The following is a 26,747-nucleotide window of genomic DNA, read 5'->3' on the forward strand; positions in this document are numbered from 1 at the left end:
GCCCTCCACACTGCTACATACCTGTGCTTCCGACCTCAGCACACGGCCCAGCCAGGCGTGGGTATTTCGGGGCTTGCGAGTAACAGCTCTGAGTGAGGAATAAAGCTACTGCTCTGTTCACCGGCAATGAAACCAAACAATTCCCACAACAACAAATGCCCGCTGGGCCCATTTCCACTGGAAGCAGCTGGAGGTAAAAAAGGTCTGGCCGAGCAGACTCGGTGCCACATACACCCGGCCATTGTTGTTTACGTGCGTGTCAGCATGCCCTTCGGGATCGCAAATGATGATGGCGATTTAAACCCTCCCGTCACCATTTTTGTGGTGGACTGGAGGATGATAAAGGGGTTGAAGGATCAACCACGGGGTTAAACACAAACCAGGCCCGGTCAAACAAACTGTAGACCGGGCATGTGGGGCGCCCTTGGAGACCCCGCCCTGCTCAGAGGTGCCCCAGGGCAGGCTGATCGGCAGTGTGGGCGGTATGTGCTTCAATTAGCAGTGCCTAGAGGGCATTCTTGCGAGCTAGCGCTGCGTAGGGCTGCATTTGTTTCCCTCTATATTTTAACGGCAACACCCTGCAATGCTCGTGTTTGTACGAGTTTATTATAAGCATTTGGCAGGTTTTTACATTGCTTTCTAAAAGAATGTTCGTCTCCTCCGCCCGGGGCCTTCAGGGCAGGTCACAGCACTGCCGACAGACTATCACTCGCGGTACCCCAAACGATTTGTTGAATCGGGGGTGCAGGACTCCAGCAGGGAATGCCACAGGTTCGCAGGTTAAATTACTAGTGAGTCCGAGCACAGGGACTACGAAATGATCTTGGATACTTTAATGCCCCCTGCACATAGCCTTCTTTCATTGCAGAAAGTCTAGGGCTACCGACCTGCACGCTGAAATTCATGAGGCTTGTGGGCCAGCTTTCTGCTGTAATCAGAGGTTTAACGCAAAATGATACACCCCCACCCCACTCCTGTAGGGACGGACCTACGACGTTTTGCCCATTGCCATGGCTGGACGGACAGATGGAATCTCAGCTCACGTCACCCGAAAAGCATGTCCGATGGACCAGCACACACACTTCTTGCAGGTGCACACAATACTTGCTACTACGGAGAAAGAATGCTCCCAAGTATATTGACAGGCGTGTTTCTCTTCTAAACTGCATTTCAGCCTTTTATGTCCGGTGTGCGACTTGGGCAGGAGGAACAGGCTGCCAGCGAACACGGAAGACAGCAAAACCGAAAGCGGCCTGGGCTGAGAGTGAGAGGGCGGGGGCTGCCCGCGCATGCGCGCTCTTTGTTATGGAGAACGAAGTCCGGCAGCTGAAGTCCCGGTGCCAGGAGGGGACCGGGTGAAGACCAGCGCTGTGGAGCTCCCATGCCGAGACTGACCCACTGGCTGACGGGAGAGACAGGGACACGGAACACGCTGAAAGAGCCCGGTGAGTGGGGGGGATGTGTACGAGAGTGTCTGTGTGCACGTGTGTGTGTGCGCGTGAGCCCATGAGTGGTGGGGGGGCGTGCGTGGCTGTGTGTGTGCGTGAGCCCGTGGGGGGGCTGTGTGTGTGCGCGCGTGCACTTGTATGTGCCTGCGTCTGTGTGTGTGCCTGCCTATCTGCGTGTTTAGGTGGGAATCTGAGGCAGGGGATGTGCACGGCGCCGGCCTGGACGTGCGCGTCCACAGACACCAATCGCAGTGCGTGCCCGACCCCTGTCTCGGATTCCCAGGAGACGGGCAAGTATAGTTGTCGAGCTGGACAATGCTTCGCATTGTTCTCCAGCTCGACCTAAAAACATATGTCAGTAATTGCTAAAATATTTACACATAGTACAAAAGACTGGCGTTATCTGGATCCTGTATTTTCGCTTACATTGTTTTCTCTTAGTTTTTTTTTTTTTTTAGGAATCCACCCAAATGCGTCCATTTAGTCCATTTGTACCGTCACAATGAATTGAAAAATAAAATTAATCGATAAATAATTTAAAAACCTGAAAATCTATATTTTTTCATAATAGTAAAATATTAACTTCATCTAGACAATACAACTTTGTAAGGAACGATTAGGAAACAGTTAAGAACCGTAGTTGGCCCTTCTAATTTAGCATCTGCTGAGGCCAAATGGCAAGACATCAGTCATTTTAGAGTTAGTGACTACTACCACTGATAGTGCAATTCCATTTGTATGGTAAAATCCCTGCATACAATAACTTAAATGTTCCTGGGACGGACAAGAAGGCAAAATAATCCGTGTGCAAAAGGCTGAAGTCAACTGCTGTTAAGTGCGACAGAGGACTTGATCCTCCCTTTTATGGTTAACCGTTGTTGACTTGCTGGCTCTCCCTGATTATGAATCTTCTTGCTGTTCGTAGTGAACTTGGTGAACCGGATGTTAACCAGTGAATTATCCGGGTTAATTGATGCAAGGACACCCTATCTAATTTACTTACAACAGATAGCTTGTCGACACGTACGAATGCCAAGTTTGTTACATTCGTTCTTTAACAAGATCTTTCGGTCGTCAAGGAGTGTAGGACAAAGACATACCACATGCTTAATTGTTTCCTTGCTACTCCCGCACCCCCTGCACATTACGTTGGTATTTGCGCGTGGCCATCTTGGCAAATGATACAAGAATGGCCATTCACCCATTCTGAGGGCCAAAAATCTTTTTTTCCACAACACTGAGTAGGTACACGACAAATAGGGTGCCGTGATCCCTGGCTTGAACCCTGATACGATTGTCCAGGCGTGCTTTCGTTGGGCCAGTTGGGATCAATCTGAGTGGAAGGACCAGAGGCGAACATTCCTTTTGACGTGGATTTTAAGTGCCTGCTGTGATGAATTCGAGCTCCAGATTTCTTCTGTGTCCAGGAGTTTTAGAGATCTACCAATTTGACCGGCTGAGATTTCCTGCCACAGAAGGGGCTCCTTCTCTGGAGGTACGCAACTTATTGCACAGCCTGATGAATGCTCCAGCCCCTACTGCTTGGTTATTAGGTATTACTGTAGTACTCTTAAACTTATAAATATTTTTGCCATACCTATTACCACTTTAAAAAAGTGATAATAGGTAGAGAAAAATATAAAATCTAATACTTACCTATATGTAAATGGCGTAACGCAGATCACAGCCAAAGTGTATATAAAAACATCATGGCTGTCTTTAACTTTTGTTAAGGCAGTCTTTAGTCAATCACATAGTGACTTGTCATCGCTATGTACCACGAAATACCGCAAAATTTCACAAAAATACCAAAACAATAGATATCACTAAGCAAAAATGCCTTATCACCTTAAAAATACCATACTTACTTGTAGTACCAAAAGGATCATCTGCGCACCATAATGTGTAATCCTGTCAAATTTCAACAAAATCCATTCTGCTGTTTTTTGTGCTATGTGAGATACAAAAGCATGGACAATGCTTTGGTGGAAAATGCGTATTTGGACTCCCCCCAACCCATTTATCCTCACGCTCCCTTGACCATTTACCGCAAAACTTTCCGTCCTCCGCCAATGTAGAAAAAAATATAGATCTGAAGATTTGTCAAACGGGGAAAAATTGTTAGCAACCAAAATGATGACTTATTCCTATACGAAGGAATCCAAACTATAACTACAGACACACACATATATATATATATGTGTGTATGTGTGTGTGTATATATATATATATATATATATATATATACACACATATATACACACACACACACACACACGCACACACACTCATACATACACAGATGCTCAGAGCTTATATATACATCCTACATGCCTTTTTATACTTATTGTTAAGCAGAATAGCTGCTGGGTTCTTCTTGTTTGTTGAATGCAGATGGAAGGGCATAAGCTTACTAAAAATGGCACAAAGAACCATCACTCTCAATTATTTGCCTTTCTGTTCTAAATGTGTGTGGCATTATCAGGTTACTCCCATCAGGATGAAAAGTTCACCCACAAGCCACCTACATGTCTTTCCATCAATTCACTGATGCAACTCTTTGTATTTCGTGCTGCTGGAGGAAGTAAAGCCATCAAGAACACCATCAGCATGTGAATGAATGAATGAATGACCAATATTTATATAGCGCACAGCTACTTCGGCTGGAGTGTCCCGGCGCTAACAGTTCAGATATGTCTGCTTCTTCTAACACTCCTGCTGCCACACACATAGTCTGACATAGCTCTTCATATGGACGTATATCTTTATGGCATGTTGCATATGGGCAAACGAGGGCACTCATAATAAGCCCTTATTGCTCTACTCCATGGGTGTCAATCATAGGCCAATGTGCCTGATCCATTGTGGAGGAGTGTGGCTCAATGGTTAGAGCGGCAGACCCTGATGCAGAGTTCTGGCCAGGGACCAGGGTTCAATTCCCTCGGACCTGTTAATTCTCGCCTCGGTGCCTATTCTAATCACGGGCCCCACGCTGCAACTCTGGGCAATAGCTTGCTTAGCCTTCACACCAGCCCCAACAGCGCTAAGGATGCCTGGCTTCACCCTGGGGGTGCCCAGGAGTGGACACTTCACAGGGAAAGCCAGGAGGGGTTCCACAGCAGTATGAGTATCAGTGCCAGGAAACCGCATAGGCGACACCGCAAGGTGACCGTCTGGTGACAGTGCGCTCTATAAGTACCATGACATTTACATTTATAAAAGATTTTCAGACTAGCCACACAATTTTCATTAAAAGGCGAGTTTATATGGAACTCATCAGCATGGACAGTGATTAACATGAAAATCTGACATGGATCCCGCCGGCCTGGACGTATACAGAATATATTTGCTCAGTTCCATGCACTACACGCTTTCAATATATTCTCCAGTGATGCACAAAAAACCCCAGCACACAAAAGAACTATGTTGTCAAAAACGTCTCAGTCATATGAATCAGACATTAAAAAAGCTCAATAATGAGAAATTAACAAGGTTATTCATCGACATTTTTAGGACAGGATGCTGCCACCTTAAATCTACATGCCTCCATAAAATTGGTTTGATTAAAGTTGTTTATTGCATATCTCTGTTGAGAATGTGGAAAAAAGAGTTCTGATACCACTACTTCCAGATTGCAGAAGGGTATAAGATTGTTAGATAAAGCTTTTTTCGGAAGATCTGATTTGAACTTTGGACGAATACCCCCTCGCCCTCAAACAGAAATACTCACTGTCTTCCTATAATATCTGGATGAACCAAGCTTTAGTTGCACACTTAAAGTGTAGCTGAGGTATGAAAAATATAGTTAAGAAAATGGAACCAATGACAGGCTTGATTCAAGTAATCAGGATTGGTTGATATTTACAAGTGCCAATGGCACTGACAACTGTATGACATACTCCAGGAGGCTGGGTATTGACGTCATACATGTAGTGAATGGTTGTGAAATTTAGACTTTCCAGGATAGGCTCTTTGGTGGTGGCCAATGTTGAGAATATTCACAAAGTCAGAACTTTGTCATTATTCTCAGCAAACCAATTGATTTTTCCACCTTAGTTGCACCCTTAACCATAAAGCTAAACAAACATTGGCAAAGTCAATATGTTTCGCCTATGTGCGAGCTATTGACTTTGTCAGTCGGGTGGGGTGATGAATGGGAAGATGGGTGGGGTGGTGAATGGGAGGGCAGAGTCCTGGAGCAGTAAAAAAAAAATAGGTTAAGAGGCACCCAGCGCTGGCCATGTCATAGCGCTTTATTTTTCCTTTTGTGTTTTGGGAGGGTGGAGAGGAAAAGGGCAGGAGGGGGTGAGGAGAAGAAACGTGGTGCTAGTAGGGGGTAAGAAAAGAAACACAAGGTTTGTGAGAGGGAGGAGAAGAAACATTGACAGAGTGGGTAGGTGGAGCTGAAACAGGGATAGGGAGCTGAAATGGGGACACGGTGAGTGGAAAGGAAACAGGTACGTGGTGGATGGGGAGAAGAAACTGGGATGGGTGGGCAGGAGGAGAAGAAACTGGGACATGAAGAATCAGGGGCAGGGTGGGTGGGGGCTAGAAGAAACAAGTGATGAGGTGGGTGGTGAGGTAAAAGAAACAGACAAAGTGGATGAGGGTAAAAGAAACAGAGACAGGGTGGATGAAACAGAGACGTAGAGGAAACAGACAGTGGGGGTAGAAGAAACAGACAATATACGAAACTATGACAGGATGGGTGGGGAGGTAGAAGAAAACAGAAACAGGGACATGGGCGGGGAAAAGAGAAAAGAAGCAATATTAAAAGCAGTACATGCAGTGGTGTTTGGGAGATGGCTGAAAACACAAGCACTCCAATGGAGTGCTTGAACACAAAAATAAAGTAACTCTAAAAATAGGCGCAGTGGAAGGACACAAATACTTGGCCCATGTTCCAGAGAAAGGCCAAACACAAGGAAAGGACATGACGCAGGCATGCCGTGACAAACTGGAATGAAGCAAATGAGAATGTGCTCAAGCTAACCAACGGGATGCTATGGGTGGACTGTAAGCCCACTGTATGTAAACAAAATGTCTTGCAGAGACAGTGCATGTGCTGTTTAGGCGAAACCTAAACATAATGCCGGTAGTATAAAGTTAGGGTCTGAAATGTGTGAAATATTACCATATTCTCACAGAGTAGAGGTAAAGAGTCTCTAAAGGAGACATATGATTAGGGCCTATAGGGATGACAGGAGTATGCTTAGAAATCTAAGATGTTTGTGGATCTATAAGAAAATTCCAAGTGATCCAAACTAATGAGTGAATCAATGCAAGCCATTTAAAACACAAAAGGTGATGGGAAGAATACTTGCAAATAATCTAAACCAGACGTTCTTTACCTGTGGTGCTGTAACCCCTTGAGGTATGCAACGCCTTCTAAGGGGGTCAACAACTGCTTAGAAAATTAAGCAACATCAACAGATTACTACAGTGTATGTAAATAAAGAAGCAAAATGCAAAATTGAACATTTTAAAACATTCTGTAAATGTGAAGGAATTTGAAATTGGAGCATAAACATTAAGTTGGTGTCCTCAGATTGATTCGTGGGAGCAGTGCAAATGCATTAAACAAAGTATGGACAATGGGTGGCCTCAGTTGAACTTAGAAAAGACCCAACCTTCCCATTAAATTGAAAGATTTACATTTGTTTGTAAAGTAAATTAAATATGTAATTATTTGTGTATTCGATGAATTATTGTTTCTGTATTTGGTGTATTGTTTGAAGTTCAAATCATTTGAATTATATATGAAAGGGTTCCCAGCTTCCAATAGCTGGGGTTCCCAAATTCCAATAGTGATTCAGTGTGGTTTCCTGGATTCAATGATTGATTAAGTAAGGGTCCCCAGAAGTCAACAGTTTAGGCAACAGTGGTCTAAACCACTGGCTATTGCTCTGGGTAGCATTGCAAACCCTTACTTTTCACCCACTATGTCACTTTAGACAGAGGCCTGAAATGCAGATCAGGACTGACCATGTGCCTCATGAGCACAGTCCATCCTAAACTGCCAGGCAAGACTCCCTCAGCATGGAAACACCAGCACCCCAGACTGGTTTTGGACTCCTTAGACCTCATCATTGAGGTACAGTTTGAAACTAGTGGGACACTAATCGTCTTGATTAGAATGTTACCCAGTAGGATTGCCAGTGATGTAGGCTATTAGCAGCAAGTTTTCCTCTCATCACCTTTTATTTGTTCTATGCGAGTCACAGACATAACCTTACCATTAGGACTAGATAAAAAAGTTAATTTTGTGGTAAGGAAACCTCAAAGCAATACGCAGCTCCTGTTGATGAACTTCCTCCTATTACAGAAGGAAAAAATTGGAAGAAAGCCCGTAATCTTGCTTTAACCTGTTGTGAGGTTTCAAGGCCACCCTTCCTGGCTCACAAGAAATAATATGTGAAAAGATGGGCAAAGCAGGGCAATTGCTGAATGGACAGCCATCGTCCAATCTGAATGATTTAACCATAATGAAACCCATTCCAATTAGCCAATGACAGCCAATCAGACTTTCTGGTCAAGCCTAAAATAGTACGCTCAGTATGCAATTCTGATGGACAGCAATCAACCAATCACAACGTGTGTCTGTGGTTAGAACCTTCTGATTGGTCAATGGTAGCTAGTTCAGAAAAACAATGGCTATTGCAGCATAACTGGGCTGCTGTGCAGGTAACTGAGTTGCTAGTCATGTGAACAAAATCTTTTTTTCATGTTTCGCTGAAGGAATAGCTATTTTCCTCTGTTCTGCTCTATGGTTGATGCGAAGGACGTGGTAAAAGAAAACTAAAACAAAAGGCTGATTGTGCTTATTTTGCAGGTCTGTGAATATTTTTGCCATCTTCAAGTTTTTATTTTATGGGAATTAATCACCTAGAGAACCAAAAAACAAGCTAAAAATCCAAAACAGGATTCAAAGTTTGATATTTGTTTCAAAGCGTGAGGGGATGAAGTTCAGAAAAAAGACGTGGGAAAAGAGAAATGTATGTGGCCTGTATTTGCATAAAAAGCTGGCATATAAATCTTTATATAATGCTAAGCGTCACAATTAGCATGCCCCGCGCCAACCTGCCCTTCAGGTTGTGTTCGATACATAATAATTATTTGGATGTTTGCATATGGTTGTGTTATTGAGGCGGATGTTACAAACTAATTTCTACAAAGCAAACAGAATGTTAAACATATCAGATAAAAATTCAAACAATGCCAGTGCATGCATTTAATATGCTAATTTACTACCACATAGGATGTCAGGTTAATTGAGTTCTGTCAGGGTTTTCTATGCTTGATAATTTTAAGATGGAAGATATGCCCTTGAAGCTGATGCTGTCACCACTTTGGAGTAAATCTCACCCTAGCATTGTTGTCTAAGGGGACTTCGGTCCTGATATGCTGAACCAGTCTAAAGTGAGGGAGGTAAAGATAAAAAGTCTGCCAAACAACACTTTGTGAGTTATTATTAAGATTCTACAATGAAAATCCAGAAAGTGTGAGAAGTACACTGCTAAGTACTCCACCCAAACATAATTCTTCCTCTACGATTAAAATATGCATGCAGTAGAACAATGGATGTTCCATCATACGCAACAGAGTGAGTGGCATCGCAATGAGGGAGAGGTGTGGCCCAGTGGCCAGAGTGCTGACTCCAGAGCACGGGGTACATGAAGACATATTAGCAAGGGCTTTATCGCTGCTTTAGCGGTTCTTTTTGCCGCCAAAGCGGTGATTTTTTTATCGCCCTATCAGCAAGCTGTCGCTAACAGGCGTTAGCGACAGCTTTCTGGCGATAGCGGCCGGATTACCCATCACCTTGCATGCCAGCGATAATTATCGCTAATAACATGCAAGGCAGGCGTTCCCAACTAGAAGCGACTGAAAGCAGTTGCTAACACTACTTCCCCCTATTACCAACGCAGGCGAAAGCGATGGTATTTAACACCTGCTGAAAACCTGACTTACCTGCATCCTCAATGGGCAGGGGATTTTCAGGCTAAGTCAACCATGGTGTTAATGCGTGAATATCACTGGATTTCCATCGATATTCAGGCATTTCGCCGCTATCGCTGGATATTTTATTACAGTGGAGATAAACGTTACTGATAGCATGTTTTCTGCGCTAAAATATCCAGCGATAAAAATAAACGCGCTAAGCGTGTTTTGCGATAAATATCGCAAGTTCTTGCTAATATGCCCCTAAATCTCCCTGACGGCCCCCAGCACCTTGAAACCCTTAAGGGGTGATATGTTTGCGCTTACAAATAGAAATTATTATTACAATGGTGTGGTGACACGTCACGCTTTGTGAACATGGTTAGGCATGTTGCAGAGTTAACTTTGAATGGGGGCCATAACTTTGTCTTTTCCTTGCTATTCAGGTATGCTTGTCAAACATCAAGATTACAAAGGCAGGATCTCTGTTGAAACAAAAGTCTCTCACCATTTGTACATTTGTTCCACACCCCACATATTTTCTTTTGTCCTGAAGGACGCTCTGTATTTTCTGCATTTTGGCAAAGTTGACTGCAGCCTCTGATCCCAAGGGACCTCTCAGACTGCAGATCTGGGGGCAGATGTATCAAGCTATTTTTTAGTGGCAAACGCTGCGATTCGCTAAAAAACAGCGTTTGTGACAAAAAAATAGTGAAATGGTATGTATGAAGAAAAATGCCTTGCAATATTAAGAAATCGCAAATTTTGCGATTCCTTAATTTTGCGTCAGCATTTAAGAAATCGCAAATTGCGATTTCTTAAATGCAATGTATCAACCATTTAAGAATTGCAAATTTAGGCTAAGAAATCGCAAATTACCACCAACTTGCAGTTGGTGGTAATTTGCGATTTCTTTTACAAATGCACTTTATGCAATTTGTAAAGGTTGCATGTGACGCTCATACATGCCCTTAATGTCATTTTCAGGGGTGCAGCAGGGTGTTCTTGAGACACCCCTGCACCCCTGAAATTATTCTCAGTTTGCGATTCGCAAATTGCGAATCGCAAATTGAGAATAATTTCACATTCATTCCTATGGGCCTCCAGGCCCATAGAAATGAATGGGAAATTATGCCTTAAGTGCGATTAGCAATTTGCTAATCGCAATTAAGGAATTTTAAGAAATCGCTAAAAAAATAGCGAATTTCTACATACATACCATTTTGCGATTTCTAAATAGCGATTCCTTAAAAATCGCTATTAAGAAATCCCAAAAGGGAATGTTGATACATCTGGCCCCTGGTGAGCTTGGAGACTGCCTTGGTGTTTACCAAGATTGAGCGGAGGCCCCATGTCATCTCAAGAGAGCAGCGACCCTTGACCCCTTTGTGGGGTCCTCATCCCTTTCCCCTTTGGTGCAGCAGTCATTGGGGTTACTCTCTGGTAATCCAAAGTGTCTTTTCAGTGTGAGATGGAGGCGGCCCTTTCCCATGTAGAAACAAAAAGAGTAGCCCCGCCCCTCTGCTTTCTCTTCTGCATCCTTTGCCTCAAGTCCTATCCGAGGGGCCCCACAAGAGGCCCTGCCTGGCCAGAACACTGGGCATTATACCAGGAAGTTGGCACATAGACGATGGGCACCTACACCCTTAGAGAAGGGCAAGTCCTGCCATTTCCCAAAGCCACTCATGCATTATTGAGACGAATTTGTATTGAAATGTAAGATAGGAAGCTATTCTCAGGAAATATGTTACTGTGAGCCGACAGGGACCTTAGGATCATCCAGAAAAAGTGCATATGGAGCTAAATACAAAAAGAGGAAAAGAGTATGAAATGATATACACAAACAGAAGTACATGTCACCCCACATGTCAAAGAGCATGCACAAATATAGAAATACATGTCAAACGAGATACCCAAACATACATAAATCTTTGACGAGATGCAAAAACACACTAAAGTGGTACCTGGCAAACGAGATATACTAAAGTATATACTCAAAGTAAATGTGGTGCACAAACATACAGAGGAAGTGTGTGTTGAAGTAGACATACAAATTACAGAAGTTCATGCTAAACCGAATACACCAACTTGCATAACAAGCAGACAAATAACATATATATTAAGTATAGGTTCTACAAGATGCACACATATAAACTAGTATGTTATGACTGTAATACATTAACATACCAAGCAGGGATTGGCACAGCCAGGAGCCCTGGCTTTAGTGTACCAAACTGGCAAAAATTGGCGCACACACAAACGCTATTTACTTGTGATGTATACTCAAATGCTGATTAACACATTAAAGCATGCCCTATTGGCTTTGCCAATACTATGGGAAAAGGTAGCAAAAAGGATTGTTTTCGTTTTAGAATTGATATAGGATAGAAATTATTGAATGACTAACAGTGTGGTGATTGAGTGTACTTTTAAGGTATCCTAGCCAAGGAATAGATTCAGTATTATCTGAGGCCAGGAAATCCTGAAGAATATGTTTAGAGAATCGTAGCCCTGGAGTTTGCCAAATTTTTAACCATGATAACAGTGGTGCCAGACCCAAAATATCCCCCACAAAATGTAATCCCACTTATGAATGACAAACAAAGGTCAGTGGACCCTGCGGTACCATCATGAGTCTTCTGAGAAAGCTGTTCTCTACTGTTTGTAGTCTAGAGCTCTAACACAACCCACAAACTCCTGCCCCATAAGTAGCTATTGAGAGACATTTAGCTTTGTATAAAGTGATCATTTCCATCACTGGCCTACGTCCTAGCTTGGCCGTGAAGAGGAAAATCGTTTCCACTGGTCTGTAGGTTTATGGCGCCCCCAACTCTTTCAAGGACTCCCAGTTAACTTGTGGATCGAAAAGCTGCCACAAATATGAGAAACTTTCTACCTTGGCAAATGGAGCTCCCTCAATAAAAAAAGCTTTAGATTTCGTTTTCTTTGGCCCACAGACAATTACGGATGACTTCTGCTGATAAATCTTCAACTCCATAGACGACATAAACTCCACAAAGGTGTCCAGCGCTTTCTGGATGCTGATGGCAGTCCTAACTAATAGGACAGCGTCATCCGCAGTATCGGGATAAAACGAGTACCTGCCCTTGGGAAATCCAATTTGTTTTGGAGCAAGTGAGCTTCTAAACCATTAATATAAATAATAAACAAATACAGGTCTAGGATGCAGCTCTAACGGGCACCTTGGTTGCAATTTATAGATGAAGTATATTCTCCCCCAGGTCCGTAACGTATCTTGGCTGAAGTATCCCGGTGCAAACGCCAGAGGAGAGTGAGCAGGGGTTCTTCTACTCCAGGTTCCCCAACAAATATCATCGTTAAGTCCAAGTCACCATATCAAAAGCACACAACACATGAAGACTGGATGTAAAGAGACACTCATGGACTTTGTGTACTTACCAATAATGAATGAGAGGTCCAGATACTGCTCAGCCATACCCCTTCCTTGTCTGAAACTATATTGTGCTTCTGAGAGAATATTATTTGAGCTGGCCCAACCTTCTAGACGTGCCAATAAAACCCTACCCAAGATCTTAACTGTGGAGTCCAGTAGGGAATTGACTGATAACAAGTGGGGTTAGATCTAGCACCTTGTTTTAAAGATGGGTACTACAATAGCCTACTTCCATGTGGAAGGAAGAGGACCAATAATTGTGGCTCTAAAAATGTTAGTGAGAATGGGAACCCAGAGATCAATGTTATCTCTAAACAGATCTACAGGGACTCCCTCAGGCCCCGGGGCTTTCCTGCACTGGCTGTGCTTAGTAGCCACCTCGACTTCCTTCACAGTGATGGACTGGCTAGACTTGAGGGCCAATTCCCTGTCTTTCCCTGGGAAGATCCCAAAATCCTGGTGTTTGCCATCATTACTCAGAGAAGTTAAAATTCGCAAGAAATGAGCAAGCTATGAAATCTTCATGATGAAACAATTAACATTAGTGGATGGCCTTTCAGCAAAAAGCAGGCGGTTCATGACCTCCCAGAATCGCCTAGCGTCCCTCCCACTCCTGGCAGGCAACAAATCAGACCAGGCTTAATTTCTCAATTCAATTTTCCTTGCCATCAAAGTGGCTAACGTGCATTAATAATTGTTTCCCGATTTTTTGGCACACATTTAAGGGCCATCTTCAACTGCTTTTGTGCTTTCAAACAGACCGCAGTGAACAACCAATGGAGGGAGCGAGTGGAGGTGGAACATTTTACAGTTAAGCCTGTGAAATCGCTGACAGTGAAACACTGGCAAAGTCCTCTATTATTGAAGGTGGTTTGTCATCCGGGGACAGACACTTATGCGTTGCGCCATAGTTTTCAGACACAAGGTTTTGCAACAAACGTATTGGGTCAACCTGCTCCCATTTCAATGTAAGACCCTTAATGGAGCCAAACGTAAGAGTGACCGCAACCTGCCTAGGCTCTGGTAACATATAATCCATTTTTGGAGATGCTAAACTTTTCCCCCTACTATTCGATTCGCTACCCCAGGCAACCAGGCTAGCAGACGACTGAGGTGACAGGCGTAAAAAGGTCGCTGAGACTTAATAGCCTTAAGTTTATCCATCGAGGGGTAACGTTCGCCAATAGGAGCGACTTTAAGAACTTGCAGTATTCCTCCATAAGTTGATCAATGTGGGACCGGCTGTAACTTAAGTCCCCCAATGCCCGGAAGAGAGAGACAATGTGGAGGTGTGGAGAGGGGAAGATACCCGAGGTGCTAAGTTCATGGGTAGAGCCTGTGAAGCCTGATTAATATATCAAGATGATGCTCCGTGCCTACCGTGTGTCCCCCGCTTTCCTCCCGATTGCCCTCTTGCTGGCTGGGAAATTATGTTGAGGGCTTCTGGTTTCATGCCCTGTCATGCCGGGAGAGATGGTGGCACAAATAATTTCATCAAGTAATGTGGCAGTGAGCGATGTCGACCCAGACTTGGGCTCAGCACGAAGGTCAATAGCAACCTTGTTAGCCTCATTAGGTGAAGAGGCTGGTGCAGAGCCCAGGTTTACTGAACAACGCCTCTCAGCCAGAGCAATCTCAGTGCTAATCACTCCCATAGCCCTCTCCAACATTCTGTCAACTGAGGTGCACTTCACAGGTGGAGCAGAGACAGGCTGTCCACCAGTAACCTCCTTCATTACCATGTTACCACACAGGGGTTAGAACAAGCAAGACAGACTTGTGGTGTAAACTGTAAGTGTATGTGTAGGCAGATAGATGACAAAAATACACAGACATAAAGAAGAACAAGTTGAACAAGAAACAAAAACAAAGTATATGCTAAATGAAATAAACAGAGAGAAGTATTTTTGTCGAGACAAGAACAAGATGAACAAGACACACAAACAAAAGAAGTATGTTGAATGAGATAAACCAAAGTAAAGAAGTGTATGTCCAACGTGATACACACACAGAGACGTAGATGTTGAATATAATACCCAAACCTAAAGAATCATATGCCCAACAAAACTCCCAAGGTAAAGTATACGCTGAACAAGATATGTCAACACAAAAGAACATATGTTGAAGAAAATACTCCAACAGGATGAAGTACCTGTTGAACGAGATACATAAACAAAGCAGTGCGTGTTAAATCAGATACACAAAATTAAATTAACACATGCCCAACAAGACATACAAGACTAAACACTACATGTTGACCAAGATACACCAATATAAAGCAGCACTTGTTGAAAGAGACGTACAAACATAAAGAAGCACGTCTGGTATCTAACACACAAAGAAGTACATACCTAACAAAACAATAAAATAAAGGAGGACAAGGTACAAGACCATACACAATCACCTTTAGTACAAGACACAATATAGATACACAAGAAGATAAGCAGAAAAACATATGGGCGTGTGCAAATAAGATACAAAACAAGTAGACGTACAAGGAGAATAAGAGACAAACATACAGCGAGAGGGAGAGGTGTGGCGCCGCGGCCAGGGCGATTGACGCTGGGGATCATGGTTCGATCCCCAGCTCCGGTGGCAGGGTCTGCCCAGCACCATGCGACTCTAGGCAATAGCTTCCCAACTGCCCCCCACGCCGAGATACCCCTTCGGGGGTGATTTGTGCGCTATACAAGTACTGGATTTACATTTATTTACAGCGGTACACCAGACTGAGACATATAAACATACATAATGTCAAGGTGAACAAAACTGAGAAACGTACAGAACAAGACACCAACATATAGGTGCATGGAGAACCAGAGACACGTGTATGGAGGCGATGCAGAATGAGAAACAGCAACATACAGAAGTACATGTAAAATGAGACATACACGTGAGGTGTGCTAGAACAAGAGACAAACACAGTGAAGAACAGAACATTCAGAATGATTGATTGATTTGAGGAGTACACACACAAGGAGAAAACAAGCATTTGCAATGCAATAGGTCTCGCATTAGGAAAGTTTGAGCTATTGGTATTGTAAATGATAACATTTTTATTTATGTTTTGTTTTTGAAAATAGCGAAATTAATAGCTTTGTCATTTACAATGCCAATAGTTTTAACTTTCGCAAATGTGACACCTATAGCATTTGTAATGCAATATGTGTTGTATTTACGTGACTTACATGTATTGATATTACAAATAACAATGGCTTTTAATTTTTTTTCAATAATTAATACTTAAATAAAAGTTATTGTAATTTATAATGGCAATAACTTAAAGTTTTGTAAATAACTGTGAAGATTATGTTCGGTGTATTTTATTGTGACGAAGTGAAATATTAACATCTTTTTTTTACATTTGTAATAAAGCTTGAAACATTGAGAGAACATATTTGAACCAGGTGTTGAATGGTTGCCCAAATTGATGCTGTGGTGGCGCTGAGTGATGTTGTGATGGCGAACGGGTGATGCTGTGGCGTTCAGTGATGCTGTGGTAGCACATAGTGATGTTGTGGTGCCCCTGAGTGATGCTGTGGTGGTGCGGAGTGATGCTGTATGCTATGCTATGTTTTGTTTTGCTATCCTATGTTTTGTTTTGTTATGCTATGCTATCTTTTGCTATCCTATGCTTTGATTTGTTATGTTATGCTATGCTGTGTTTTGTTATGCTATGCTATGTTTTGTTATGCTATGCTATGTTTTGTTATGCTATGTTTTGCTATGCTATGCTTTGTAATGCTATGTTATGCTATGTTTTGTTATGCTATGTTTTGTTATGTTTTATTATGTTATGCTTTGTTTTGCTATGCTATGTTTTGTTGTGTTTGGTATGCTATGTTTTGCTATGCTATTATATGTTTTGTTTTGCTATGCTATGTTTTGTTGTGTTTTGTTAAGCTATGTTATGTTTTGTTGCGTTTTGCTATGTTTTGTTATGCTATGTGTTGTTGTGTTTTGTTATGCTATGTTTTGTTAAGTTATGCTATGTTTTGTTATGCTATGCTATGCTTGTTTTGCTATCCTATGCTTTGTTTTGTTATGCTATGTTTAGTTTTGCTATCCTATGCTTTGTTTTGTTATGCTATGCTATGCTTTGTTATGCTATGCTATGTTTTATTATGCCATGCTATGTTTTGTTGTGTTTTATTGTGCTATTCTTTGTTTTGCTATGCTATGTTTTGTTATGCTATGTTTTGTTATGCTATGCTTTGTTATGCTATGCTTTGTTATGCTATGTTTTGTTATGCTATGCCAAGCTTTGTTTTGTTATGCTATGCTATGTTGTGTTATGCTATGTTTTGTTGTGTTTTGTTATGCTATGCTATGTTTTGTTGTGTTTTGTTATGCTATGCTATGTTTTGCTATGCTTTGCAATGCTATGTTTTGTTATGTATGCTACGTTTTGTTGTGTTTTGCTATGTTTTGTTATGCTATGCTTTGTTTTATGTTATGTTATGCTATGTTTTGTTTTGTTATGCTATGTTTTGTTATGCTATGTTTTGTTATGCTACGCTATGTTTTGTTCTACTATGCTATGTTTTGTTTTGCTATGCTTTGTTTTGTTATGCTATGTTTTATAATGCTATGCTATGTTTTGTTGTGTTTTGTTATGCTATGCTATACTTTGTTGTGTTTTGCTAGGCTATGTTTTGTTTTGATATGCTATGTTTTGTTTTGCTATCCTATGCTTTGTTTTGTTATGCTATGCTATGTTTTGTTATGCTATGTTTTGTTATGCTATGTTTTGTTATGCTGTTTTGTTATGCTATGCTTTGTTATGCTATGCTTTGTTATGCTATGCTTTGTTATGCTATGCCAAGCTTTGTTTTGTTATGCTATATTATGTTGTGTTTTGTTATGCTATGTTTTGTGTTTTGTTATGCTATGCTATGTTTTGCTATGCTTTGCAATGCTATGTTTTGTTATGTATGCTATGTTTTGTTGTGTTTTGTTATGCTATGCTTTGTTGTGTTTTGCTATGTTTTGTTATGCTATGCTTTGTTTTATGTTATGTTATGCTATGATTTGTTATGTTATGCTATGTTTTGTTCTGCTATGTTTTGTTATGCTATGCTTTGCTATGCTGTTTTGCTATGCTTTGTTGTTATGCTATGCTTTGTTTTGTTATGCTATGTTTTATTATGCTATGCTATGTTTTGTTGTGCTTTGTTATGCTATGCTTTGTTGTGTTTTGCTATGTTTTGTTTTGTTATGCTATGTTTTGTTTTGCTATCCTATGCTTTGTTTTGTGATGCTACGCTATGTTTTGTTATGCTATGCGGGTGAGGGTGTGTGAGTGAGGGTGAGGGGGGGTGAGGGTGACGGGGTGAGGGTGTGGGCGTTTGAGGGTGCGTGGGTGTGAGGGTGTGTGAGGGTGAGGGTGTGAGGGTGAGTGAGGGTGTGTGAGGGTGAGTGAGGGTGTGTGAGGGTGTGAGGGTGTGTGAGGGTGAGGGTGTGTGAGGGTGAGGGTGTGTGAGGGTGAGGTGGTGTGAGGGTGAGGGTGAGGGTGTGTGAGGGTGAGGTGGTGTGAGGGTGAGGGGGTGTGAGGGTATGAGGGTGAGTGAGGGGGTGTGAGGGTGAGGGGGTGTGAGGGGGTGTGAGGGTGAGGGGGTGTGAGGGTGTGTGAGGGTGAGGGGGTGTGAGGGGGTGTGAGGGAGTGTGAGGGGGTGTGAGGGGGTGTGAGGGGTGTGAGGGTGAGGGGGTGAGGGGGTGTGAGGGTGAGGGGTGCGAGGGTGTGTGTGAGGGTGAGGGGTGCGAGGGTGAGGGGCTGTGATGGTGAGGGGGTGTGAGGTGGAGGGTGTGGGGTTGTGAAGGTGTGGGGCTGTGAGGGTGTGGTGTGGTGAGAGTTTGAGGGTGAGGGTGGGAGGGTGATGGAGTGTGAGGGTGATGGGGTGAGGGTGACGAGGTGAGGGAGTGTGAGGGTGAGGGAGTGTGAGGGTGAGGGTGTGTGAGGGTGAGGGTGTGTGAGGGTGAGGGGGTGTGAGGGTGAGGAGGTGTGAGGGTGAGGGGGCGTGAGGGGGCGTGAGGGTGAGGGGGTGTGAGGGTGAGGGGGCGTGAGGGTGAGGGGGCGTGAGGGTGAGGGGGCGTGAGGGTGAGGGGGCATGAGGGTGAGGGGGTTTGAGGGTAAGGGTGTGTGAGGGTGAGGGTGTGTGAGGGTGAGAGGGGGTGTGAGGGGGTGTGTGAGGGTGTGAGGTGGTGTGAGGGTGAGGGGTGTAAGGGGGTTAAGGGGGGTGAGGGGGTGTGAGGGTGAGAGGGTGTGTGAGGGTGTGAGGGTGAAAGGGTGCGTGAGGGTGAGAGGGTGTGTGAGGGTGAGAGGGTGATAGTATTATAGTTAAATTCCAAACAAGTGCACAGGATCAAATGTTAAGAAATTGAATTTTGCATGTACTCTGCCCTACATTACTAATATAACCAGGGAACACGCAGACTTACTACTCCTCCTCATTTCTGGTGCACAACATCCCATCTCGTTCCCAGTCACTTCTGCAAAGAATCACAGCTGAAGCAATCAATCAACGAGTTTCCATAGCATTTCAGCAGAAATAGCGCTCTGTTAGCCATACGGGAACTATTAGAATATCGCCCTCTCCCTGCCTCCAAAAACTGAATGAAAAAAAGAGGCTCAATGTCAAGAGTATGAAATGCTGAGGTTCTGTTCCTCTTTGGTGTGAGAAGACATGCATGTAATCGTTCATGAATTTGGGCTGAGACATTGTATTTGACTTTCACGGACTCCTTCTCTCCACAACATTCTGCAAATGTTTCTCTACTGAGCCATGATGGAGTAAAACATGAAAGCTGCAGCTGTTTTGGAAAGAACTTCTGCCAGACACTGTCTCTTGAGCCAGGAACTAATGCTCCTCGCAGCACGGAGCAGAGTGCCAGAAACAGCTGCACGCGACAACGGCCTTTAAAGACTTGGAACCCACGCATTGCACAAGACACCAAAAATGGACTCCAGCCACCGGAAGCTGTTGTGCGCGAGGCTATGCGTGAGGTGACCTGTACCAAACGGGAATCCTCCCAGTCCCTGATCTCATAAATTATAGTGCTGTGTTTTTAATAGCGCCTCACCTCTGGGCGTTGGGCCTCGAGTTTGGAGTCAGGCCAGCTGCTGAGCTCTCGTTAACGACAGTAACCTCACCCTCATGATGCATGATGCATTTTATTTATTTACAGAATCTGTAACGTGTATCCTGCAGTGGCGCAAATTGGCGAGAGAGAGCTTGAAGGGTGGAGTCATCGAGGAGATATCGCGACCCCAGACGACTGTGAGACAACAGACAGACAGCCATAGAAGATATGCAACACATGTTTTGGGGGACCAACAAAACAGTGCGACAGCCATTACTTGAACCAGCGCCACCTCTCCCCTCCCCTCCCACTGCCGGGAAAGTTCTGCCCACCTTAATTTCGCAACAAAAACAAAAAAAACGGAAGTCAGGCACTTTTGCCTGAGACGGGGGCGGGGCCTGCAATCCGGCAGGAAGTCCCGCCCGCCGCCACAGCCGCCGCCGCCGAGGAAGAAGTGGAGCCGGCCGACTGATGGCCTCTCCGCATCCCGGGGCTCCCAGGTGCTGGAGGGAGCCCCGGAAGTGAAGTCCTGCCCCCTGGTACCAGCGCTGCCGTAGATGACACACTGAACACGCCGAAAGAGCCCGGTAAGTGGTGTGGTGGGGTGGGGGTGGGGGTCGCGCGTGTGTTCGAGTGTGTGTGTGTCTGTGTGTGTGCGCGTGGGCTTGCGTGTGTGTTTGCGTGTGTGTATGCAGTGTGTGTGCCTGTGTATGACTGTGTATGTGCGCATGCGTGAGTGTACAGTGTTTGCGCAAGGGAATGTGGACAGGAGAGGGGCACGGCGCCGTGCGCGCTCACGAGGTGAAAACTGAGCTACTCTGCGCTCGTGCACCCTTTCCTGTCCACATTCCCAATAACGGATCAGAATAGTTGTCGATGCAGACTCTGCTATCAATGCTTCGCATTGAAGCAGAGGTCGTGCTTCGACCTAAAAACGGTTATTTGAGCATACACAGATTAAAACAAGCAAACCAGGAATACAATTAGAAAGCTAGTCAAACATGTATAAGTATACAGCGACACAAACATAAAGAGACAAACAGTAGCACATGCTAAACAAGAACACGTGAAGCCCACACATGTTGACATGACACACGTGGTTACACAGAAAGAAGCGGCGCCAACTACAGCTGACAGAAACTCCGATAAAAGTATGACACACACCCGTGTTCATAGGCATACACTCAGCACTGTGCGTGACGCAGGCGTCGCGAGCCGAGGCGTGCACGCGGGGACGTGTTTCTATCCAGCGGGCAGGTTCAGACACGCCGCGCGCGCGCGCGCACCACAGACAGCCGCCTCCCCGGGGGCTGCAGGGACCAGGCCTGCGGGTCTGCCCAGAATGCCTCTGGCTACAGATGGAAAAAAACATAACTCTTCATTCAGGAGATCAAATTACACACTGAACAGAAGCCGCGGGGATTTGTGAGCCTCAAAGCAGCGTCGGCGGGGATGAAAAGTTAACTCTCTCTGAGCCGCCTCCGTGGAGGGACGAGGGAGAGCGCGGGACTCTCAGGGGGCGCCGGACCGGCCTAAGGGGTACATGGGAGACGAGTGAAACCGCTTGCTTGCTAGCTGCTGCCTCTGAAAGCCCAGCAGGGCTGGTGCAGAGCGAGTCACACGCCTGCAGGGATGGGAATGTGTCAGTCACTAGTACGCCTCGGCCTGTGATAGGCCATCCGGGAGTGCCATGATCTGGGGTTGCATTGCTATAGTGGCTTTGACCCCTGACGAGGCCCCAAAGTTAGCCATACTCGGTGGTGTTGGTATGACGTGCACCTGCGTTCGCGGGCATCCTACGTCAGACGCAGCCTCTCAGAGATGCCAATGATGGGAAAAGTCAGTCATGTGACAGGCCATTCTGAAGCCTCTGACAGGCCCTCGGGAGCAGAGCAGAGCCAGGTTAATGTCAGGTGGCAGCGAAGGCCAGCAGGACTGGGAAAGTGTCCAGCACTTAAGGCCACTGGCACAGGCAGCCCTGGAAGAGAGACTGACACATGCCACTGCCAGGACTACTCTGCCATGACGTTTATGCGTCGTTTATTTTGCTACAAGTTTGCTTTGTTTCGACATTAGGAGAAGTACACGTGTTCTTGTTACAAGCAAGACAGTGGGGCTTACTTAGACCTTGGGAAGATGGACGTCTAAGGCGCTTTCAGATGGGACGCCTTCAGAAGTCAATCTTGAACTCCTCCCAACTGTAGAAGATGTGCTCGAAAGCACGGACACTCAAAGTACGGCCCGGGGTGGCTGGTGGCCCCCCTGACCTTAGCATGCGCCCCCCCCCCCATCTTGTGCACAGCAACACTGGGCTGCAGTGTATCCCTTAGAGCGGTAATATACAGAAAGATGTTAAATAAAGGGACACGCATTTAGGGAAAAAGCAATGGTGTCCTAAACACTTATCTTTAGAAACACCTTCATATCTAAAGACATCATGCAACAAACATAGAAATATGTCAAAGTCTTCTCAGAAATTCAGAAAAGTCTATTTCATTAAAACGCTGCAGAGTTCACTTAGTACATCAGATCATATCACTGCATCGAGCTAATTAAACATGAAACATTCACGCCTTCCCCGCTCTGACAACAATACCACTAGTGAAACAAGAGGGAAGTCACAGGCACCTTCTGTGTGGCCTAGGTTGTTATTAGATATGGAACAACATCGTTTTTAGCTTAAACACAAGAGAATGTTTTCTCAGTGCTCTCATATGCGATAATGAAGAAAAACAAGGCAACATGAAATAAAACAATTGCCTAGGATCACACAACTTGGTCTAGTTGGAAATCCGGGATTGATCCCAGGTTTCCTGATTTCACATTGTGGAAGTCAGTGAATAAATGGTTATCACTTCCCCTTCTTGTTTTACATCAAAACCTAATACTTTGCCTGCGATTCTTAGCCCATGAGTTTAAGGAGCGGGTGGGAGACTGAACCACATGAAGGCTCGAGGATTCAAGAGAACCTCGAGCTGAGCCAGGCATCTGACTCGAGCTTAGCTCAAGCCTTCAGTGGCTTGGCCACTTCCATCACATGATGGCAATTATGGGGATAGAGTGTAACTGCAACAAATGATGGAGGGAATGCTGAATGATTCAAACATTCTCCCCCAGTCAAGAGATCTGGGTTAAATCCATTGTTCTTTTGTCCACTACGCCACCCCAGTTCAGACTCAGCTAGCTATATGCAAATAAGTCTTGACCCTGTGCCTCATGGGAACAGTCCAGACCGAACTGCCAAGCCGACCAGGTCCTCCCTGACCAGAAACAAGCATCCTGAACAAGCATCCTGGGACTGGTTTCGGGGTATCTCACCCTCCATCAGCCAGGCTTGCTTGAATCCAGTGGCACAGTGAGCAAGGGACCCACGTCTGGGCATACCCGTCCCACTTAGGGCAAAAAGAGTAACTGCAATAAATTATGTGAATAAAGGCATAGGACGGTGTTAATTTGATCATGATTAAACAACTTGGTGAAGCTGAAGTCCCAACACCCCAGTGAAGGACTCCGGGTTTCAAGACTTGCAATTTTCTTATTGCACCATATTTTAGTGAGTGGACTACGAAACAAGTTGTTTTCTTCCCCACTGGTAAAATCAAATGATGGTTGGGTTACAGTCCTGTTTTCTTATCACAGACTTACTACCAGCATTTAATTTGATTTAAGTTGGTCCTATTTCTGTTCATTTTTTATTTTTTTTAAAGCAGAGAAATAAGCTCAGAAAATGAGCATTCCAAGAGACACAATTTGTCACAGTCGGGGTCAAGACTAAAAATAAAATATGTCTTTTTGGTTCCATCTTGCTCATTGCACAACAACTGCGGTGTCAGTGGTTCCAGTGGTGAGACGCAGAGTGTCAGTAGTTCTAGTGGTGAGACGCAGAGTGTCAGTGGTTCCAGTGGTGAGACGCAGAGGCTAGTCTCACCAAAGAAATGCCAACGGACTGTGGACTCTGAATACAGAGTTCACAATCAGCATATTGAGGTAGAGTGGTAGTGCCAGGAGTAAATGTCAAGTCTCTGAGTGCCATGGTGGTAAGGGTTTGGGGTTTGTAAAGTCTAAGCTCAGTGAACTGCACACCTCTTTGTCAAGGATCTTTTGTAGCACTTATTACCAAACTGAGACTGTTTCGGAGCACTCTTAATGTTTGATGATAAAAGACTAAAGACATAAAGAGATTGTGAACCCTGAGATCCTATTTCATTCCACTTCAATAATCAAGCTAACTCATTTGAGCACTTGACTCTCCGCAGGTAGCGACAGCAAGCAGAGAAGGCGCACCCCAGGGCGCGGAAGAGGGATAGCGGCTCAGATACAACATAAACCTGTAATGCCAAATGTATGACTCTTCTAGGGACTAGGGGCGAAATTTAGAGGCAGTATGGAATGAAAGCTTCAAAATAACTCCACAAGTCACTGCCCACACCATGGGCGTGCTTCGCTTCCCCTACGCCCACCTAACACCACCACCCATGCAGCTTCACCCTGCTGGCATCCATCGGGCACACTACAGACAGAATGTTTGCGAGTACCCAGGGTGGTCTAAAGGCGGAGGTGTTACGGTGAAACCACTTATTAGCCCAACTCGGTATCCCGGTTTTCTCACTTTACCGAACTGTGTAATCTTGGGCAAATAACTCCATCTCCCTGTGCCGTGGTGCACCATGTCGTATAAAGTAGACACGTTAAACAGCAACCTAACTTCCAATAAGGAACAAAGCGTACCCGCAAAAAAAAAATAAAAAAAAATCGGACTTACTTTGACCTTCGAACTTCCGAATGATGGTGTCCAGGTAGGTGTTCTGGGGGGCCACGTGCCCCCGGCGCACAGGCATGCTGGTTACTGTATGTGTCCGCTATATCCCCGGAATTGGAGGGTGCTCCTGTGGTCGGGCTAGGGAGATGCCCCCGGCAGGGCGCAGCAGCGGCGGGGATTGTTCATTGTCTGTGTCCGCAGCACCCTCTCCAGCTGCGCTGGCATGCACCCGGGCACTGGGGGCAGGGTGCAGCTCCCACCCTCGCCGCAGATCCGAGAGGGGCGCCGAGTGGCACAGAGCGCGCCCCGCCTAGTGCGCCGGATCACCGCGCCCCCTGCGCGGGGCGCTGAGCACAGCTGTCAGCAGCAACAGCTGCCACCCTGACAGTGTGCAGCCGCCTCCCGCGCCGGCCAGACGTCCGAAAATAAAATCAGAAAAACTACAGGAATCTCCCCAGAGAGGGCTGGCCGCGCGCGGGGGGGGGGGGGGGGGGGGGCGGGGGCGTGACTGTGCAGCGGCACACCGAGACGCACACCTCCCACTGCCCTGCCGGTGCCTCTGTGTGAGGCTGGGGGGGATCCCGCCTCCTGGAGCCCTCCGGTACCTCGGGGCAGAGAGTGGGGGCTCCCTCACCCCGAGACACGTCTGTCAGAGGAGTCTGCCTCATGTGGGACAGGGGGTTCCCTGCCCTAGTGTCCTCTGGTACCCCAGGGCAGGGGGCGTGGCTCCCTCACCCTGACACCCGCCGGGCAGTGGGGCCTGCCTCCTCTGGGACAGGGGGTTCCCTGCCCTGGTGTCCTCCGGTACCTCGGGGCAGAGAGTGGGGGCTCCCTCACCCCGATACACGCCAGGCAGAGGACCGTGCCTCACGTGGGACAGGGGGCTCCCTGTCCTGGTGCCCGTCTGTACCTCGGGCAGAGAGTGGGGGCTCCCTCACCCCTAGACACGTCAGGCAGTGGGGCCTGCCTCCTCTGGGACAGGGGGTTCCCTGCCCTAGTGTCCTGCGGTACCTCGGGGCAGGGAGTGTGGCTCCCTCACCCTGACACCCGTCGGGCAGTGGGGCCTGCCTCCTCTGGGACAGGGGGTTCCCTGCCCTGGTGTCCTCCGGTACCTCGGGGCAGAGAGTGTGGCTCCCTCACTCTGAGATTCGTGGGGTATAGTGCCCTGCCTCCCAGGGCAGTGAACCCTGCCTCCTCTGGGACAGAGGGTGCCTCTTCAGTGTGGTAGGTCTGTCTGGCTCTGGCAGTGTACCCTGCACCCAGAGAGCACCTGATGCTCTGGCAGTGTACCCTGCACCCACGGAGCACCTGAACCTCTGGCAGTGTACCCTGCACCAACGGAGCACCTGACCCTCTGGCAGTGTACCCTGCACCCACGGAGCACCAGAACCTCTGGCACTGTACCCTGCATCCACAGAGCACCAGAACCTCTGGCAGTGTACCCTGCACCAACAGAGCACCAGAACCTCTGGCAGTGTACCCTGCACCAACAGAGCACCTGACCCTCTGGCAGTGTACCCTGCACCCGCGGTACACCTGACCCTCTGGCAGTGTACCCTGCACCCACGGAGCACCCGAACCTCTGGCAGTGTACCCTGCACCCACGGAAAACCTGACCCTCTGGCTGTGTACCCTGCACCCACAGAGCACCCGACTCTCTGGCACTGAACCCTGCACCCACAGAGCACCCGACTCTCTGGCAGTGTACCCTGCACCCACGGAGAACCTGACCCTCTGGCTGTGTACCCTGCACCCACGGAGCACCTGGCCCTCTGGCAGTGCACCCTGCACCCACAGAGCATCTGACCCTCTGGCAGTGTACCCTGCACCCATGGAGCACCTGACCCTATGGCAGTGTACCCTGCACCCACGAAGCACCTGCCTCTGGCATTGTACCCTGCACCACGTAGCATCTGACCCTCTGGCACTGAACCCTGCACCACGGAGCACCTGACCCTCCAGCAGTGTACCCTGCACCCACTGAGTGCCTGACCCTCTGGCAGTGTACCCTGCACCCAAGGTGCGCATGACAGTCTGGCAATGTACTCTGCACCCATGGAGCACCTGTATCTCTGGAGGTACACCCTGCACCCACGAGGCTCTT

At 46.1% G+C, this 26,747-nt stretch overlaps 1 protein-coding gene across 2 annotated transcripts in view; it reads right to left on the bottom strand.

The window, feature by feature from the left end:
• The window catches only part of KCNH6 (potassium voltage-gated channel subfamily H member 6), a 1,032,645-nt gene extending 1,007,634 nt beyond the window's left edge, over positions 1–25,011 (bottom strand). For both annotated transcript variants that reach the window (XM_078645074.1, XM_078645073.1), the window contains exon 1: positions 24,647–25,011. In XM_078645074.1, coding sequence (XP_078501200.1) covers positions 24,647–24,722 — 76 coding nt within the window. In that variant the 5' untranslated portion in view covers positions 24,723–25,011. The remainder of the gene's footprint in view (positions 1–24,646) is intronic.
• Between the last annotated feature and the right edge of the window lie 1,736 nt (positions 25,012–26,747).

This window comes from Lissotriton helveticus, chromosome 5_1, assembly GCF_964261635.1.
Source record: "Lissotriton helveticus chromosome 5_1, aLisHel1.1, whole genome shotgun sequence".
NCBI lineage: Eukaryota > Metazoa > Chordata > Amphibia > Caudata > Salamandridae > Lissotriton > Lissotriton helveticus.